Below are 19161 nucleotides of genomic sequence, written 5' to 3' on the forward strand. Positions count from 1 at the left end.
AAGAAAGCTGCTTGCATTGAAACAAGCTCAGATGAAAAGAGCTGTGAGAGTGCAAGAGTAAAAATAATTATGTTACTTAAGTGCTTACTATTTTCCAAGCACTGTACTAAGCACTGGGGTAGATAAAAGATAATCAGGTTGGACACAGTCCCTGTCCCATATGTGGCTCACTGTCAAAGTAGAAGGGAGTACGATTTAATCCCCACTTTACAGATGAGGAAAATGAAGCCTGGAGGAGTGAAGTGACTTGCCCAAGGTCACACAACTCCAAGACCCATGTTCTTCCCACTAGGCCACGTTGCTTTCCAATTCTACACAACATTCCGCCAGGACATTCCTCCCACCTTGTACCAGAGAAGCAACGTGGCTCAGTGGAAAGAGCCTGGGCTTTAGAGTCCGAGGTCATGGGTTCAAATCCCAGCTCTGCTACTTGTCAGCTGTGGGACTTTAGGCAAGTCACTTAACTTCTCTGTGCCTCAGTTACCTCATCTGTAAAATGGGGATTAAGACTGTGAGCCCCCCGTGGGACAACCTGATCACCTTGTAACCTCCCCAGTGCTTAGAACACTGCTTTGCACATAGTAAGCACTTAATAAATGCCATTATTATTATTATCAATTACCTCTAGCTTTCCTTATCCAGATGAGGGAATAGCAAGTCGGCCAAGGGTCAAAAATTTTTGAACAAAAAACAAGGGATTTTCAAAGTCATACCTCAATTTTCTCCTTCCCAAACATTCAAGGTCCCAGAGGCCAAGAGAAGCTTAAAGCTACCAGCTCAACTGTAAATCATAGTCCCTCCCTGTTCACTCACAGATCCTGCTGTTTGTACATTCCAAATTAAGGAACCGAGAAGGCCTTTTCTAGCTCTAATTTCTAGAGCAAGTTATGTAGAGAATCACATCCCTTCATCTCACTAGCTGAAGTTTTCCACTTACTTTGGATGTGCAAGGAGTTGATATAAGGCATGTTTATTGTCATCGAGACTCATCATGGCCACCAAAAAGCATTTGATCACTTCCCACGCCTGCCTCCGGTAGTATGGCTCTGTATTAGCGCTCTTCAGGCAGTCCAAAGCGGTCTCAATTGCCTAAGGAAGAGAATGAATAATCAGTCAGGCTCCTGCATTGCTCAAGCCATTCAAGAGAGCATATAATTTGAAACATAACATCAGCCAAAAAGAGACTAGATGCATTTCTCTAGTAGATCACAAAATCCCAAGTTGAAACCTCTTGGCAGTTATGGAGACCAGAGGTCCAAAGTGGAGCATGCCCCAACGTACTTCCTGTGACCACATCAACACGATCAAGTCTACCTCCTTTTTCTCTAGTCACTATCTGTTCTGCTTCCCTCTGCATCCCGTCAATTTCCTGCCCTCTACCTGACTCTAAATAGGGTAAGACTCAGTTAAGTGTCTGATCACGCCTACAGTTGGTGAAGCAAAAGTAAGCTCTTCATAGGCATGGAATGGGACTGCTAATTCTGATGTATTGTACTATACTAAGCACTTAGTACAGTGCTCTGCACTTACTACGCGCTCAATAAAGACAATTGATTGAAAATTGTTACTGTGACCGTCCCTCATCTCAACAAATGGCAATCCTTTCACTCTTTCTGAATGTAGTAGAGGGGTTATAAGAGCTCAGAAGGATTGCAAGGTAAAAAAAATTTGGAGTTCTCTGGCACTAAATAGTTAGTGTACCTGAAATACCCTAACAGATCATTCACTGAATGCAATCTCTAGGGAAGATTCTCTTTTTGAGGGGGAAGGGGAGGAAGAAAGAGAGAAAAAGGGGAGGAGGGAAGTAGAAGTGGGGGAAAGCAACATGACATAAGGAATTCCATTGTTTTACTATAAAATGAAATCCAATCATCCATGCTTAAATAGAGATCATGAAATTATGTAAATCAAGTGACCTGTGAAGGCCTCTTGCTACAGAGAAATGAGTAAATTTTTCCCCACATAAAGAAAAGACATCTTTCATTTGACAGATTAACTAGATGCTCTCATAATCTTCTACACAACCTTATCAATGTCCCAATGAAAAGAACAATGAGTTTTCTGCAGACCAGTGATGTGGAACTTTTTATGCCTGAAACACAACAAGATAGATTTCTTGGGTTTATACTGAACTCTCCATTTAAAAAAAAAAAAATGTGATTTTTTTTTCCCTGTTCAATTCCTAGGTATACATTGCCAATGAGATAGCCCTTAGGGCAGAAAGAACCCTGGATATATTTAAAGTACCTCAAACCATCTAATGAATAAATTACCTTTGATAATAACTGAATACATTTTATGCAAAGAACCAATCAAAGATAACCTCAGACAACACTGACTTAGTACCCATAAACAGATGATTTAGAAGTAAACCTTGCAATATCAGCTTGTTTGATGCCAAGGCACATTATGATTATATTAATATACACAACAAGCATTAATTACACTCACTGAAAATTCATTTTATGTTTGTAGAATGTATTACTAAATAATTAAGCCACAACAACCCACACAGGAAAGCCAAACCAAATATGGATAGGAAGTGAGAGTTTTTCCACTTAGCATTGTTTCTCCACTAAAAGTCAAACTACAAGCCTACTTATGAAAGATTTCTCTCAAAATGTGATATACCGAAGCTCAGTGTGGGCAGGGAATGTGTTTGTTTATTGTTATATTGTACTCTCCCAAGCGTTTAGTACAGTGCTTTGCAAATGTTAAGTGCTCAGTATATATGACTGAATGAATGAGTGCCACTACTACCACCGCCTTCAAGAAGAAAGATGAAAGGCCATCAGACTATGACACTATTGTGGCACCCTCGATGCTGGAAAGATTCTAGCCTGAGTTTTTCTGAACCAGATACTGAAGGCTACCGTTGACTACATGTTCCCAGAATTGCAATGTGATTACCGTTATGTGATCCAGATTACAGTTTCCGGTGGCACAGCAGACAATGTCTGCAGCAACTAAAAGGATACAGTGCTACACACACAGAATGAGTTTAATAAACATCAATGATCAATGTAGGGGGTCACTGAAACAAATGCCACACTCAGAGAAAGAGGTTAGGAAAAAACTTTGGAGAAGGAAATTCACTCCTAGAGACTCCTCCCTGAGAGGGCTAAAAAGACATAACAGATCACCTATCAGCCCACCGGGATCACAGTCAATCACATGGCAGGATTGGGAGACAAAGATCAGGGAATACTAGAGTGAAGAAGTCCCCTTGGCCATCTTGTGGAAGAGATTTCTGAGGTATGATCACTGGGAGATTAGGACCCAGAGAGAATCGAAGACGCAATTCTGGAGTGCCATGTCATAGGAGAATGGTTCTCCAAGGCACAAACCTATACTGAAGAATGAATTCCTGAGAGGTGAGGTCTCTCCCCAGGAGAAGGAGGTGAGACTAGATCCGGAGACATGGCAAGATGGGAGGGGAGAGAGCCAGAAACCCATGGGCACCAAGAAAGTAGAAAGGGCTCTGGGAAAAGCAGGGAAAGACTGTTGGAGAAGGGGACAGGCATGTTAGATCGGAATTCTGAAATCAGAATTTCACAGAGTTGGGTGATTCCAGGATGCTGGGGAGATGTACTTGCCCAGGAAGGTGGGAGGGTGGGCAAGAGGATGGAGACCTTTCTCCCCTGACCTCCTGGAGCCAACCTCATGGGTAGGGGCATCTGGCTAGACTCCAGCAGATCCCCCTGACACTCGAAGGGGCCAAAGATTCAAAGACAAGGAGTGGTGGTGGGCCAAGGGGAGGCAAGGAGTGGGGTTCACTAGGCAAAGGGCCCCCTTCCTGTCCATCTATGGACAGGCAGAACTGGAGGGATTCAGGACTCTCGCAGGGTCGGGGCTCTCCTAGGCTGTTTTGGCCAAAATTTGGGGCTGATCATCGCCAGCCTGTCCAAATAAGCTGCTTCTGGTCTGGGTCAGGTTCTGGTAAGCCTGGAGCACAGCCTGTCTTAGCCTCCCTTTAGGCCAGGAACTTTAATAGGATGTCCTCCACCTTGACTCTTTCGTTGGGGATGCTTCGGAACCTCTCCACCGCGAGACCCCACTTCACTTTGTACATCTAATAGCCTCCAGCCCTGGTGTAGCCATCTTGTCTCAGCTCTTTATCCAATGGCTCTACTATCTCCTGGCAGCCCTGGGTAGATGCCACCTGGTTCTGGTCCAGCAGGGAGTGACAGAGTTGGGCAATCCCAGTCATTAGCTCTGCCTGGTACTTTCCATACTGGTCCTTGGACAATTTCTTCCTGAAAACAGACCAGAGCTTTCATCTCTATCTTCCTGAGTTTGCTCTGACAAAAACCCCTGTTCCGTGGGCAAGAAGAACCCCTGCATCTCACGATCACATGTGGCCACAGCTCCGTTGACCACCACCCCTTTACCGGCTATGACAAGAGTGGTGACATCATTCTCCAGGCAGGGCAGGATGCCGCTCCTGTCACCTCCCAGTAGCTCTGCACCAAATCGCTAAAATGCGTCCAGGTGGTGAAGGTGAGGTTAGTTGCTGCCATTTACAAGGGTTTTCAGCGACAATGCTGCTAACAGCAGCCCTCTCCGTGGAGGTGGGTTGGAGCCCAGCCCTCACACAGACACTCCAGCCATCCCATCTCTGGCCCTGGCTTGGGGAACACAAAGCATTTTTGGAAAGGGAAGTAGTCCCACAAGCACTTCCAGAAAGGATTGTATTCCCAGCTCTTCTTCTTGATCTCTGTTTTCAGCTCCAGGGAGTTCTCCATGAACCACTTCTTGTCTATCTCCAGCTGCAGAGTGAAGTCCCACAAGGGCCAGATGAAGAATAAAGCAGGGCAGCCCAAAGCCATGCTGAAGAGTCAAATAAATAACTTGGCTGCTGATTTGCTTCAATCCTCTGGGAAACTTTCAACTTGACAGGCCTGAGCAATCTCCAAATTTCCAAAAACAGCCATAACAGTTTCTAAATCAAGCCTGTAAATTCCTTGTGGACAGAGAACCTGTCTGCGCTTAGTATAGTGTTCTGCACACAGTAAGCGCTCAGTTAATAGTACTGATTGATTAATAGTGGATGCCTGTGCCCAAAAGGCCTATTCCCATGAGACACCCAGACAACTAAAGGCTATTATTTCAAACTTGGAGCGTGGAATGACAAAACATCTGAAAAGAGTAAGGTGTTTGATCAGTCTGCTTCTGAGAAAACATGCACATAGCCCAGGACCTTCACTGGCAACCCAGAAATCAATTCCATTACATAAGTCTGTGACCTAAGCGGCATTCAGTTCAACACACTACAAGCACCACAACCACATTCCTACATTAGCTCCATCAGCTTCACTAACAGGCTATACTCAACATCAACTGTTGAAACAGCATCACAAACAAAGTCCTGGAACAAAGCCAGTCTACCAGCACTGAGGCTGGGCTCCCTTCAATGAAGCCATGAAGGAGACCATATGAAGGGCACTTAAACAGTTGGCACACAATGAGCTGGAACTGGGCAACTGAGGGAAAGGAAGAGGAAGGAAACACTTTAACTTTAAACACCTTAAAAGTATTTAACTTTAAACACTTTAAGGCTATCTACCAATCTCAGCCAATGCCGAGAAGCCAAGCCAAGGAAAAAGCATTGTCTACTGGAAAGAGTGAGGATGTGGGTTCTAATCCCAGCTCTGTCTTCTGTGTGACCTTGGGCAAGTTGCTTAACTTCTCTGTGCCTCAGTCACCTCATCTGTAAAAAAAGAGATTCAATCCTCCTCTGCCTGTGAGCTCCTCATGGGATGGGGCTATGTCCAACCTGATTATCTGGACTGTACCCTAGTGTTTAGTTCGAGAAGCAGCGTGGCTCCGTGGAAAGAGCACGGGCTCTGGAGTCAGAGGTCATGGGTTCAAATCCCGGCTCCGCCAATTGTCAGCTGTGTGACTTTGGGCAAGTCACTTAACTTCTCTGTGCCTCGGTTACCTCATCTGTAAAATGGGGATTAAAACTGTGAGCCCCCTGTGGGACAACCTGATCACCTTGTAACCTCCCCAGTGCTTAGAACAATGCTTTGCACATAGTAAGCGTTTAACAAATACCATCATTATTATTATTATTCAGTGTTTGGCACCTCATGATTAACAAATACCACAATTAGCAATGCAGCAACAGTCTCAACAAAGTTGAAAAGCAAAGGTGGCAGAGAGATCATTTGTACACACTAAACAAAGAGGTTTGGGTTCTGTTTTGAGCAGAGAGTTCCAGAAGAGAGGAAGACAAAGAAGCCAAAACGAAAACTCTGCAAACTGCAAATCCTTCTGAGCGTATTCTGTGGTCATGAATGTCAGGCCTATGTCAGCTTTTTGGGCCACAGAAACACCTATAGGTCAACTTTACTGTCACTAGTACCATCTAATACAAAGAACAGCTATATGCCTTCCCATGTGATTAGTTTCATTTCCCAATACAAAATCAGACAAGCCTCAATCAATAAATTACAGGAGTTTTTCCACGATTAAAACAATGAAAACTGTGAAGCCCATGTGGGACACGGACTGTCTGACCTGATTAACTTGTATCTACCTGAGTGCTTAAAACAGTGCTTGACATATAGTAAAGCACTTAAATTCCAGGATCATCATAAAGACACTACCTAATATAAGAGCAGACATTAAATTTTACCTTCTCCATTGGAAGCTGAATAGATGCTTTGCAATCAGAAAACTCTATGGTAATACTGGGTCCTTGAATTTCAGTGACAATGTACTGAAGCTTCTGTGATTCCTTTAACATTTTCCTGTTACTCCCTCCAAATTTACCAAGAACACGGTAGGCCACGTGAGAAATGCTGTCCGCGGGATTTCGTAAGGTACGCCACAAAGCCTTTAAAAAAAAAGTAGATTTTGAAATACATATAGTAAAGTGTACGCTTTTTTACATTCTACATGAATGCCACAAAATCTTATGGGTATTTCTAAATTACCTTGCAAAATATTCCCCAGTTTAAAGCTGTTTTACTCTGATATATAACAGGATCCACTGCTTTAAAGAGAAGTAGCGTGGCTCAGTGGAAAGAGCACAGGCTTTGGAATCAGAGGTCATGGGTTCAAATCCCGGCTCCGCCAATTGCCAGCTGTGTGACTTTGGACAAGTCACTTAACTTCTCTGTGCCTCAGTTACCTCATCTGTAAAATGGGGACTAAGACTGTGAGTCCCCCGTTGGGACAACCTGATCACCTTGTAACCTACGGTGCTTAGAACAGTGCTTTGTACGTAATAAGCGCTTAATAAATGCTATCATTTAAGGCGTAGTCCCTCAAATTCTGTATCGCCACCAAAAATTTTAAAGCGGATACTTTAATATTCACTTTGGATATGAGAAACTTAAAATTTGGTAAACGGGCAGGGGGGAAATAATGTTTTTTTTCCCCTTTGGGGGGCTCACTACAAAAAAAACTCTAACAGCTCCGCACAACTTAAAACTTTCAATCTTCTGATTCGGATAATTTCAATATTTTCTTAGCTGAGCAGTGTCACCTTTTGTGAAGTGATCAGATTATACCCTATAGTAATTTATATTAGAAACTTGAAAAAACAGAGTATTTAACATATGACTAGAAACAGTCCATGAAAATAATAACCTAAATTACAAAGCAAAAAAGTAGATGGAGAAAAGATTAATACCCTCTACTGGGTTTTAGAACAATTGCATATTACCTGCATGAGCTCAGCTCGGACTGGCTGAATGTGATCATACAGAAAGTCTGGCTGAAGATTATCTACACACAATTCAAGAGTTCTTAGGCCTTGGCTAACTAAAGTCTGAGATCCGTTTAGAGCTGATACCAAAGGATCCATTAACATTGGTAGATACGGAAGGAGAGAGCTCAGTCGGACGGGTACAGTGAGACACAGTTCTACGAACAAATCTTTCATGTGCTGCTTGTGTAGTCCACTTTGCAACATGTTGAGCCCTGAAAGTGAAAGATTATGTTTTCAATATATGCCAAATGAACTGACAAAAACATTAGTCCAGGTCTATAAGCCCATCTAGAAGTATTTTCCACACCTTAATATGGTCCTCCTAAATCAGTTGGAAATTGTTCCATGGCTACATACTATCTTCCCTAAAATATTATTTTTTTTTAGTTTAAAGGCAACTAAGTAGCATGGTCTAGCAGAAAAAGCATAAGCTTGGGAATCAGAGGATGTGGATTCTAAACTGGGTTCCACCACCTGACTGCTGTGGGACCTTGGGCAGTCACTTAACTTCTCTGGGCCTCAAGTTTCCTTGATTGTAAAATGGGGATTCAATACTTATTCTCCCTGCTACTTAGTCAATTGTATTTTTTCGAGCACTTACTATGTGCAGAGCACTGTACTAAGACCTTGGAGAATATAACAATCACAGACACATTCCCTGCCCACAATGAGCTTGCAGTCTAGAGAGGAGACAGACAGTGAGCCCCATATAGGACAGGGACTTTGTCCAGCCTGACTGACATACCCCAGTGCATGACAAATGGTAAGCATCAAACAGAGAAATAACAATAAATTCTACCTTAATATCAGCTATAGTTTCTTCTCCAAATGCATACAGTTAATGTTAAATACCATGGAATGAGGGTATTATACTTTATGGGAACTTTTTGGATAGTTTCACAAAATCTCCTCAAAGGGTGCCTATTCCAAATTTGAACACCTACAAACAATACTGGGTATAATTCAATTTTCCTCATTTTGAGGCTTAGCTGGAAACAACTTCTGAAGATGTACAGTAATTATATACACAGGTATCAAGTACTTCATTTTAAGTTTAAAGGCAGCAATTTCAGGAGGAGTAGGGAATGGAAAGATAGGCTTCAGAGAGCTAAGAGGCCAGAAGGTCACCATTTTGGATCTTTTCAGTTCTGACTGGGATCTCTTTGGTCATTGTAGAGACTTAGGAAGAGCAAGGCTGGGAACTCACTCAAAAGCATTTGTGGAGGTAATTGCTATCATAGCCCCCATGGAGCTTGGCATCTATAACCATACACACACAGACACAATATAACGTTTCTGTGGGAGAGGATCAGAATCAGTTCGCCGGGCACTGAAAATGAGATAAAGGTATCTTCTTATAAGCAGGTTTTTCTTGATTTCATTTACATTTTCCAGGTGAGGTAAAGTCTCAGTTCCAAATACTCCTTTCAAAGTATTTTGATGACCACATTTACCAAACTGTTGGCTCTGTTTTCTCTTGAAAAGGAAGGTATTAAAAAACTCTCCTTGGGCCTACATTACCTTGACGCAAACAGTCAGCTGCCTCTTAATTTAGACTGCTGACTTGAAGGATGGTATAAACAATAATGGGAAAAGAGGAATAAAAAAATACATGCATCAGGCAGACAGGGAGACAAGAGCCAAAAGAGATGTTTCAAGGTCACGAAACGTAGCCCGGGGGCTACACGTCAATGCCCCAAGAAACACCCATGATTTGAAATCAATGGTATCACCATGTGCAGAACACTGTACTAAGCACTTGGGAGAATACAATTGAGTTGGGAGACAAGATCCCTGCCTTCAAGATCCCCCGGCCCACGTCATCCCCTGGGCCTGGAATGCCCTCCCTCTGCCCATCCGCCAAGCTAGCTCTCTTCCTCCCTTCAAGGCCCTGAGAGCTCACCTCCTCCAGGAGGCCTTCCCAGACTGAGCCCCTTCTTTCCTCTTCCCCTCATCCCCCTCTCCATCCCCCCATCTTACCTCCTTCCCTTCCCCACAGCACCTGTATATATGTATATATGGTTGTACATATTTATTACTCTATTTATTTATTTATTTATTCATTTTACTTGTACATTTCTATCCTACTTATTTTATTTTGTTGGTATGTTTGGTTCTGTTCTCTGTCTCCCCCTTTTAGACTGTGAGCCCACTGTTGGGTAGGGACCGTCTCTATGTGATGCCAATCTGTACTTCCCAAGCGCTTAGTACAGTGCTCTGCACATAGTAAGCGCTCAATAAATACGATTGATTGATTGATTGATTGATTCAAGGAGCTTATATTCTGTGGGGGACACAGACATTAAAATAAATAACAAGTAAGGGAAGCCACAGAGTATAAGGACAAGTACATAAGGGCTGGGGTGGAGTGGTATCAAAGTGCTTAAGAGGAGCAAACCCAGGTGCATAGGTAATGCAGAGTGGAGGGCACTAAGTATGGGGAAATGAGAATTTAGTCAGGAAAGGCTTCTTGGAGGGGATATGATTTTAGTTAGGCTTTGAAGATGGGAGAGCACTGGTCTGAAGGATATGAAGGAGAAGGGAATCCCAGGCCAGAGGGAGGACAGAGAAGCAGCGTGGCTCAGTGGAAAGAGCACAGGCTTTGGAATCAGAGGTCATGGGTTCAAATCCCGGCTCTGCCAATTGCCAGCTGTGTGACTTTGGGCAAGTCACTTAACTTCTCTGTGCCTCAGTTACCTCATCTGTAAAATGGGGATTAAGACTGTGAGCCCCCCGTTGGGACAACCTGATCACCTTGTAACCTCCCTAGCGCTTAGAACAGTGCTTTGCACATAGTAAGCGCTTAATAAATGCTATCATTATTATTATTATTATTATATGAGCAAAGGGTCAGCAGGGAGATAGAGAAAATGGAGGTTCAGTGAGTAGGTTGGTGTTACAGGAGTAAATTGTGGAATTCCAGTTATAGAAGCAGATGAGTGAAGTTAGGTACAAGAGGAAGAGCAGATTGAGTACTTTAAAGCCAATGGCAAGGATGTTCTGTTTGAGGAGAGGACAGGGTTTTGAAGAGAGATGTGTAAAATACTTATCTTTTTTAGAAAAGTGATCCAGGCAATACAGTGATGCACAGACTGGAGAGGGGAGAGATTGGAGGCAGGGAGGTCAGTGAGGCTGATGCAGAATGTGAGGAGGGATACAAATCCTTGGACCAGTGTGGTACTAGTTTCAATGGGGAGGGAACAGGTGGATTCTAGAGAAGTTGTGAAGGTACAACTGACAGAATTTGGTGGAAGACTAAATATGTGGACTGAATGGAAGGAGTCAAGGAATAAGCCAAATTTAGGGGCTTATGAGACATGAGGGATGGTGGTGTTGTCAACAGTCAAGGGAAAGTCTTGGGCAGGACAAGGTTTAGGTGGGAAGACATGGAGTTTTGCTTTAGACATGTTAAGTTTGAGGTGCATGTGGGACATCCATGAAGAGATGTCCTGAAAGGAGAAGGAAATGAAAGAAGAAGAGAAATAGATTTGGAAATTATTTGCATAGATGGTAATTGAAATTTCCAAGGGAGTGGGTGTGCATGAAGAATAGAAGGGGAGCCAGAACTGAGCCTCCAGGAACCCCTCCAGTTAGAGGGTGGGAGGGAGAAATGGAGCTTCAAAAGAGACTGACGAGAAGGGGTCAGAGAGATAGGAGAACCAGGAGATGGCAGTGTCAGTAAAGCCACTGTTTCCAGGATCTGTTATTTGTTTAGATAATGTTTCCAGGAGAAAGGGGGGGTGGGGAGATCCACAATGTCAAAGGTAGCTGAATGGTCTACGATGTAGCAGCCAAGAGGCCTAAAAGGAAGGGAAACATTTTGGAAAATGCCTTTTCTTCATTTTTTCCATTCAAAAATCAACATACTTTTCAGAGTCTGACACTTGTCAACTGTGGAACCCACACCTCTCTGTACCCGCTGGATTTTCATCTAAGGATCCCCACTCTGTTCCAGACAGGCAAACAGTGGCAACTCCAGGGAGTATGTACCTGTCCATTCCTACAGAAGATTGGCAGGAAAAGCAATAAATAATCTGACCTTGCAGTAAGTTAGGCAACAGTGGCAAGAACTCTTGATACAGGAGGTCATGACTTCCTCCACCAATGGAGCGAAACAGGGCTCGAAGCAGCAGGAAATAGTTGTAGGGCTCTTTGGCAGTCTGGGCGAGTTCCATGGAGCTGTTCACTATCTTGTGCAAATGTGGCTATTAAGTTAGAAAGTCAGGTCAATAAACAGGAGGGGGAAGAAGAAAAAAAGAGATCAATAGATAGCAATAACATCATTGCTCAATCAATATGATGCAGTATTTAGGACAGGGACCTATATTCACTTGGTTTACAAGGGAAAGTGAGTTTATAAATTTCCTAATCTCCTGGACTCAAAAGCCACAATAATAGACTCTCCTTCAGGCAAGACAATCACTAAAAATTAGAAGTCATTCAAGAAGAAGGGAATGTGTCTGTTTACTGTTGTATGGTATTCTCCCAAGCACTGAGTACAGTGCTCTGCACAGAGTAAACACTCAATAAATACGACTGGAAGGCTGACAAGAAGCAGGCCTCCTAGAACATTTTCTATTTCTCATAACCATTAGTTATTTATGGCTCAGAATCTTAGTTCCCAATCTTCCTACAGATTAGGACCAACTGCATTATCAACTACATTAATGCAGCAAAGATACTGCTACATGAGGGTCAGGAGTGTGGGTGTAAATAATCAATATCCTGATTCGACAAGGCCAGGAATCTCATTAGTGTTCTTGCCTCTTTTCCCCATGTTCTCCTAGAATATAATTTTTATTATTATTTTATTATTGACGGTGAAGCAACAAATCCTATCGGAAACAGCACAGAACTAGGAGTCAGAAGATCGGGTTTTAATCTTTGCTCTGCTACTTAACTACGGAGAGAACTTGGGTGAGTCATTTAACTTCTTGGAGTCGGTTTCCTCATCTGTAAAACAAGAATGAAGTACCTGTTCTCCCTCCTACTAAACTGTGAGTCCCTTGTGGGATAGGGATTATGCCTGATCTGATTATATTTTATATCTGGTGCTTAAGATAGTGCTTGGCATACACCAGGAGCTCGAGGAATAATAATTGAGGTATTTGTTAAGCGCATATTATGTATCAAGCACTAAGAGATGAGGTAGTTACAAGATGAGTAAACCAGACACAGCCCCGTTTCCACATGAGACTCACAACATTAAGGGGAAGGAGAGAAAAGAGAGGTATTTTATCCTTCACTTGCTGATGACGAAACTGAAATACAGAAAGTTAAATAATTTGCTCACAGTCACACACCCAATAAGTGATGGAGCTGAAACTACCTCAGATCTCCGGATTCCAGTCTGTACACTACTAGACCATAGTGCCTGTCCTAGGCCAGCTTTCTCGAGCCACCTCTCAAAAACCCTACTATGGACAATTTGGTGTTATTCAGTAGGGCCTTTACCAGACTGACTTTTAATGGGGCTTACTATTCCACTGGATGCAAGAGACAGCAACCCAGATATATGCGACTTAGGAAAGAAAATTCATCTGGAAAGGTATTTACGGGCTAACATCTGAAACTTTTGTGTTCGGCCACATTATGCCGGTGAATAGCTTTCATGACTCACTGAAATATTTTACTGAAGGACATTATATCAACTCCAGACTCAAAAGTAGAGCCTCAGCATCCTGCGGTAAAAACAGTAAATCACAGGATTAATATTAAACTAGTTGTTTCAGACTCAAGGACCTTGATTCATGGGGAGGGATAGCTAAAAACCTGAATATTTCATATACACAGTTTCAGAATTCTTTCCTTTAAATCAAATTCCGTGAGTTAGATTATTAAGTAATAATAATAATAATAATGATAATGGCATTTAAGTGCTTACTATATACCAAGCACTGTTCTAAGCACTGGGAAGATAGAAGGTCATCAGGTTGTCCCACGTGGGGCTCACAGTCTTAATCCCCATTTTACAGATGAGGGAACTGAGGCACAGAGAAGTTAAGTGACTTGCCCATGGTCACACAGCAGACCCACGTCCTCTGACTCCCAAGTCCGTGCACTTTCCACTAAGCCATGCTAAGTTTCCATTGTTCCATGACAGTTTATTTCAATGACAAACAATATCCTACATAAAATTCTACACATTTTTAGTTACATATAGAAAGCATAAGATTTTGAGGCCCGTTGTTGGGTAGGGATTGTCTCTGTTGCTGAACTGTACTTTCCAAGCGCTGAGTACAGTGCTCTGCACATAGTAACAATAATAATAATAATAATAATGGCATTTATTAAGCGCTTACTATGTGCAAAGCACTGTTCTAAGCACTGGGGAGGTTACAAGGTAATCAGGTTGTCCCACGTGGGGCTCACAGTCTTCATCCCCATTTTACAGATGAGGTAACTGAGGCACAGAGAAGTTAAGTGACTTGCCCAAAGTCACACAGCTGACAATTGGCAGAGCCGGGATTTGAACCCATGACCTCTGACTCCAAAGCCCATGCTCTTTTCCACTGAGCCACGCTGCTTCTCTAATAATAATGGCATTTGTTAAGTGCTTACTATGTGCAGAGCACTGTTCTAAGCGCAAGGGGGGGGGATACAAGGTGATCAAGTCCCTCTTGGGGCTCACAGTCTTAATCCCCATTTTACAGATGAGGTAACTGAGGCTCAGAGAAGTTAAGTGACTTGCCCAAGGTCACACAGCAGACATGTTGCAGAGTCGGAATTCAAACCCATGACCTCTGACTCCAAAGCCCGTGCTCTTTCCACTGAGCCACGCTAATAAACACGACTGATTGAATGAATGAATGAATATTAAAAAATGTGCATAAGCCCTACAATTAAAAGTTTGAGAAAGCCAAAAGCCATTCTCTCAGCCTCCTTTCTATTCCACTTTCTGGACTAGACAGTGCTGCTCCAATATGTGTTGAAATCAGATAACCTATCTCCTATATTTAAATATAATCCTTTATATAAAAGAGTTAATACTCCTGGAAACTACCATCTGGTTTCTCACGCAAAGTTGAGCAGGATTCTTTGTAACTTCAAAAATTCAGGTGTCCCTTCCTGACACAGCAGACAAAAGTAACCGGTGAACAGGATGTCCATACTACAGATTTCTAGTCGACTGAGAGCAGCAAGGCCTACTGGATAGACCATGAGCTTGGGAGTCAGAAGAACGTGGGTTGTAATCCTGGCCCTGCCTCTTGTCTCTGTGTGACCCGTGGCAAGTCACTTAACTTCTCTGTGCCTCAGTTACCTCAACTGTAAAATGGGGATTACGACTGTGATCTCCACATGGGACATGGACTGTGTCCAGCCTGATTAACTTGCTTCTACCCTAGCACTCATTACAGTCCCTGGTATGCAGTAAGCACCTAACAGTTACCAGGGGGGTGGGGGGAAATTTGTAGAGGTTTGATTTTTGTAGGAGCTGGTGTCCTTATACGCTGTTGTTTCCTTTTTCTGTAGTTCATTTTAATGTCTATCTTGCCGACTAAATTGTAAAATATTTCAAGAAATTTATATTAATGTCTGTCTCCCCCCTAGACTGTAAGCTTATTGGGGACAAGAAATAAAAGCAACTCTGTTATATTATTATACAGTACAGTGCTTTGCACACAGTTAAGCACTCAATAAATACAATTAATTGATTGGTAAAATAGAAGGCTTTGGGGGGAAAGGAAGTAAGGGACTGCCTGGCTTTCATCTTATCAGGTGAAATCCAGGAAGACTGAGAAGGGATTTTTTTTTTAAAAAAAAAGGCACACCAAGCCCATTAGTTATATGCTGCTTGACCTGGCAACTACTGCTAGCCTATAGAGCTATGGCACAGTATCAGTGCTATGTGCAGTCACTTTAGCCCCAAATGGAATCGGTACATAAAACGCTTAAAAGCACTTTGCCACATGCTGCACTGCACCCCTGCCCACTAATCAGCTTGTTGCGCCAACTGCCCCAGCAAGGACATGACTGGTTAAGGATGAGAGTCCACCAACAGCACTATAACCAATTCCTTCTTGCAGGTTCTCATGCTCAGAGCCTTGGTTCCAGGACGTAGGCCTGTCCACCATACAGCGGGCGACTACGCTACCATTATACACTGTTCAACTTGCAAAGTGAATCTGTTATAGTAACTGTTCGAAGTTTGCTGTTACCCCACTACCGTGCACCCAGCACTCAGAGATATTCGGCTTCCTGTTCACAGAATTATACAGAGAACTGAATTCTTTTTAAAGAATTACTGTTACAATTTGCTCCCCATGTAGTGCTCCTGAATGACTGATAAAGGAATGGAGTAGCATGATTCTCCCTCAGTGCCAGAAGTAAAAATGGAAGGTACAAACAGCTTGAAAAAAGATAGGTGGCATTACTTGGGGCTATGGTAAACCACAATGAAAACTACGTGCAAGGCAAAATTGGATTCTGAAATTCGAGCATGGGGACTTCAAAAAGTAAGTGAAAAAACAGTCACAAAAGGGAAGGGAAATCTCTGTTCATGCAGAGAGGCCAAATTTACAGAAGTTTTGTTATGCTTATCCATGACAACCTCTCGTAACTACTTGGCAGCTTAAAGTGTCACTCTGAAAAAGTCAACTGTACTATGTAAACATTTTCTAGTAACTGACAGCTTATTTATTCAAAATAATAATAACTCAAAATGGAAAAATAGTAATAGAGTTCCTTTTAACATTAGATCCCCCAAATAAATCTTAGAATATTTGCCATAAAAATGCGACCAACTTGCCCCCCCCCAGAAACTAATAAAGTCCATCATTAAAAGAATATTTGTGAACTTTGACAGAGGATAAAGAAATAATAATTCCCAATATTTGCATTTCTGAACTGTCTTGGCTGAAGCACTAAAATACACAAATATTTAGGAGATGGAAAACCCACATCAAAAGTTGAACACATACAGAAAATCCTGCTGAGAGCACCAAGCACATCACTTCCAAGTACAACCACAAAGCTTTAGAATTTGAAACCTCAGTTCACAGCTTTGAATGTGTTTCTCAACATTTAATATACTGCTTACCCAAAGTATTTTAATGCTGGGTTCTCATCATTTGAGGATATGGGCAAAATCAGAGAACTCTTTCCAATGATGAGACAGTATATTCCGAAAAGGCTTCAAAAGAGTAAATCCATTCAAAGCTGATTTTTTAAAGCACTATATTAATCAAAACAAGGCTTACCTTCAGCATTTGTTCATTTTCAGCTGCGAAGAGTGAAACAGAGCCAAAGACCAACTTAAACAGCTTGAGATACAGATTGGAGAGTTCTACATTAGAACCCATTTCTGGCAGTCGATCAAGAAGATACTCCACCAAAATAGTAGCAAACAGAGCAGAGGTGGTGGGATTTGCCAAGAAGGAATTGGCAACAATCTGTCAAAGCAAGAAAAAATTGATTTATTTCCCAAAAGTCCAAAGGGTAATGAACCTCCCAAAACAACAGATTCACTGGCCTGTCAGGGGCTCCCAGAATGAATTACTTTCCATATGAAAGCAGAGAAAAATACATCAAATGAAAGCTTGTGTCTTAAGCACTTACAAATCCAACTTGATTTAAAATCTACACACTTAATTCCCTCAAACAACAAAAGGTAGTTCAGTCAGCTCGTCTATAATGCAGGAATTGTGTTCTTCAAGACCCTGACATTTTAAGGAAAAGCCACACTGCAGTATTAATGTCTTGATCATCACAGCACAAAAGTTTATTTTGACATCACTTCACATTCTACGCAGGCATACGGATTTGGAAAGATCGCTCCCCAATTCTTCAACAGCGTACCACTCCAAACTGTTAAATGAAATCATGCGATACGGCTGAATTGATGAAGCTGTCAAAGGGTTGCTGCTTCTTATAAAAGTTTTCTTTCTATTACACAATTGCCTTAACAAAGTAGTTTTAAAATCTGCTCTCAAAAAGATCTTTACGCTCTTTATCAAAACAAATGTCTAAATTGTCACACTATCATTGCAGATACAATATTTTATTAGTAACCAAAGAATGTTTTAATAGAAATTTCTAAGCAATCAAGAAAACGAGAAAACTGACAATACCTGAAGAGCATAATTTTTTGAGATTCTTTCCACCATATAAGGGACTGTGGTTTGAAAGATTTCTTTAAATGTTAAAGGGTTCATCATTGTGAAGACACCTGCAAAATGTTCCAGCACTTCCTTCTCTTCTTTCATTCTAACAGTCTGACAGTTTGCTACCCGAATGTAGGTCTGTCCATTCCCTGCTATCTGCACCTACAGTACGAAAAAGGTTTTATTACTTTATGTACTCTCAGACAGAAAGCCAGCTAACAAACTGAACTACACAAACTAAAATTCCATTTCAGAACTTACAAAATAAACCCCCTTGAAAATGGCCTTCAGTTTCAGGAGCCATGTTATACTTAGGGCTTATACAGTGCTTTAGACTGGAAAATGTCCTGAAAATATAATCTACCTCAGTAAGACATTTTATAATGACAGTTATTTATAAGGTGCTTATTAAATGTCAAGCACAGGGGCAGATATAATATAAACAGATCAGATAAAGTCTCTGTCCTACCAGAAGCTTACAGTTCTAAGAGGGAGGGAGAACAGCAATTCATGCCAATTTTACAGTTGAGGAAAAAAAGACACAGAGATGTTAAGTGACTTGCCCAAGGCCTGACAACACAGACAACTGGCAAAGTCTGCATCAGCCATGGTCTAATGTCTCCCAATTCTGTTCTCTTTCTTCCACAGCTCTCCGAATACCGGAGAGTTCTATGACCACATTACGTCGCATCACCCAAAGCAGCATGCATTCAATGTACAAGTCTAAGGGGCTCAAGAAAACATCAAAAAAAAACAAAAAACCCGAAACATCTTCTGAACAGAGTAGCTAGTTATCTGGCTAGGACACCCACCTGATAAATATCTAGAGCCTGCATAGCATATTTCACAAGCTTTATGTAAATCTGGGTCTCCTTGGGCTGCAACTGTTTGTTGGGAATGAATTGTGCTTCTGCAAAGATAAGGGTTACACACATAAGTACAGCTTTTACTCAGAAAACTGAAAATATTAATTGAATGTAGGTAATTAAAATGCCACATTACCACCAGGTGCTTTACACGACGTTATGCCCCAGGTAATTGTCTTGACACCACAAACCAAAGTTTTTACCAAACTCCGGCAATCTGTGACTTGGAATGTCTGCTTGTCTTCTTTCTCCTTTTCTCCTTGTTTCTCAAAAACAGGCACTGGAGCTGGAGCAACAGAAGTGGCTGGCGCTGGTGATGGAGCCGGGGCCGGAGCCGTGGGGGCTGTCGGGACCCCTGGCAGGGCGGCTTCTGCTGCTCCAAGTTCTGACTGAGGTTTACATTTTTTAAAAATGGCAGATAACTGGTAGCGGGCAATAGTGTGGAATTTAAGGACAAAAACCTTAGAGGAGA

The 19161-nt window shown here is 42.1% G+C and overlaps 1 protein-coding gene across 1 annotated transcript in view; it reads right to left on the minus strand.

Moving 5' to 3' along the window:
- LOC119942767 (transformation/transcription domain associated protein) overlaps nt 1-19161 on the minus strand; it is a 160482-nt gene that overhangs the window by 110514 nt on the left and 30807 nt on the right. Inside the window, exons 15-22 of the mRNA XM_038763700.1 lie at nt 18826-19150; nt 18636-18733; nt 17791-17985; nt 16921-17112; nt 11760-11925; nt 7676-7932; nt 6641-6841; nt 938-1089 (exon numbers count right to left, since the gene is read on the minus strand). Of these exons, the coding sequence (XP_038619628.1) occupies nt 938-1089; nt 6641-6841; nt 7676-7932; nt 11760-11925; nt 16921-17112; nt 17791-17985; nt 18636-18733; nt 18826-19150 (1586 nt within the window). The remainder of the gene's footprint in view (nt 1-937; nt 1090-6640; nt 6842-7675; nt 7933-11759; nt 11926-16920; nt 17113-17790; nt 17986-18635; nt 18734-18825; nt 19151-19161) is intronic.

This window comes from Tachyglossus aculeatus, chromosome 21 (genome assembly GCF_015852505.1).
Source record: "Tachyglossus aculeatus isolate mTacAcu1 chromosome 21, mTacAcu1.pri, whole genome shotgun sequence".
Lineage (NCBI taxonomy): Eukaryota > Metazoa > Chordata > Mammalia > Monotremata > Tachyglossidae > Tachyglossus > Tachyglossus aculeatus.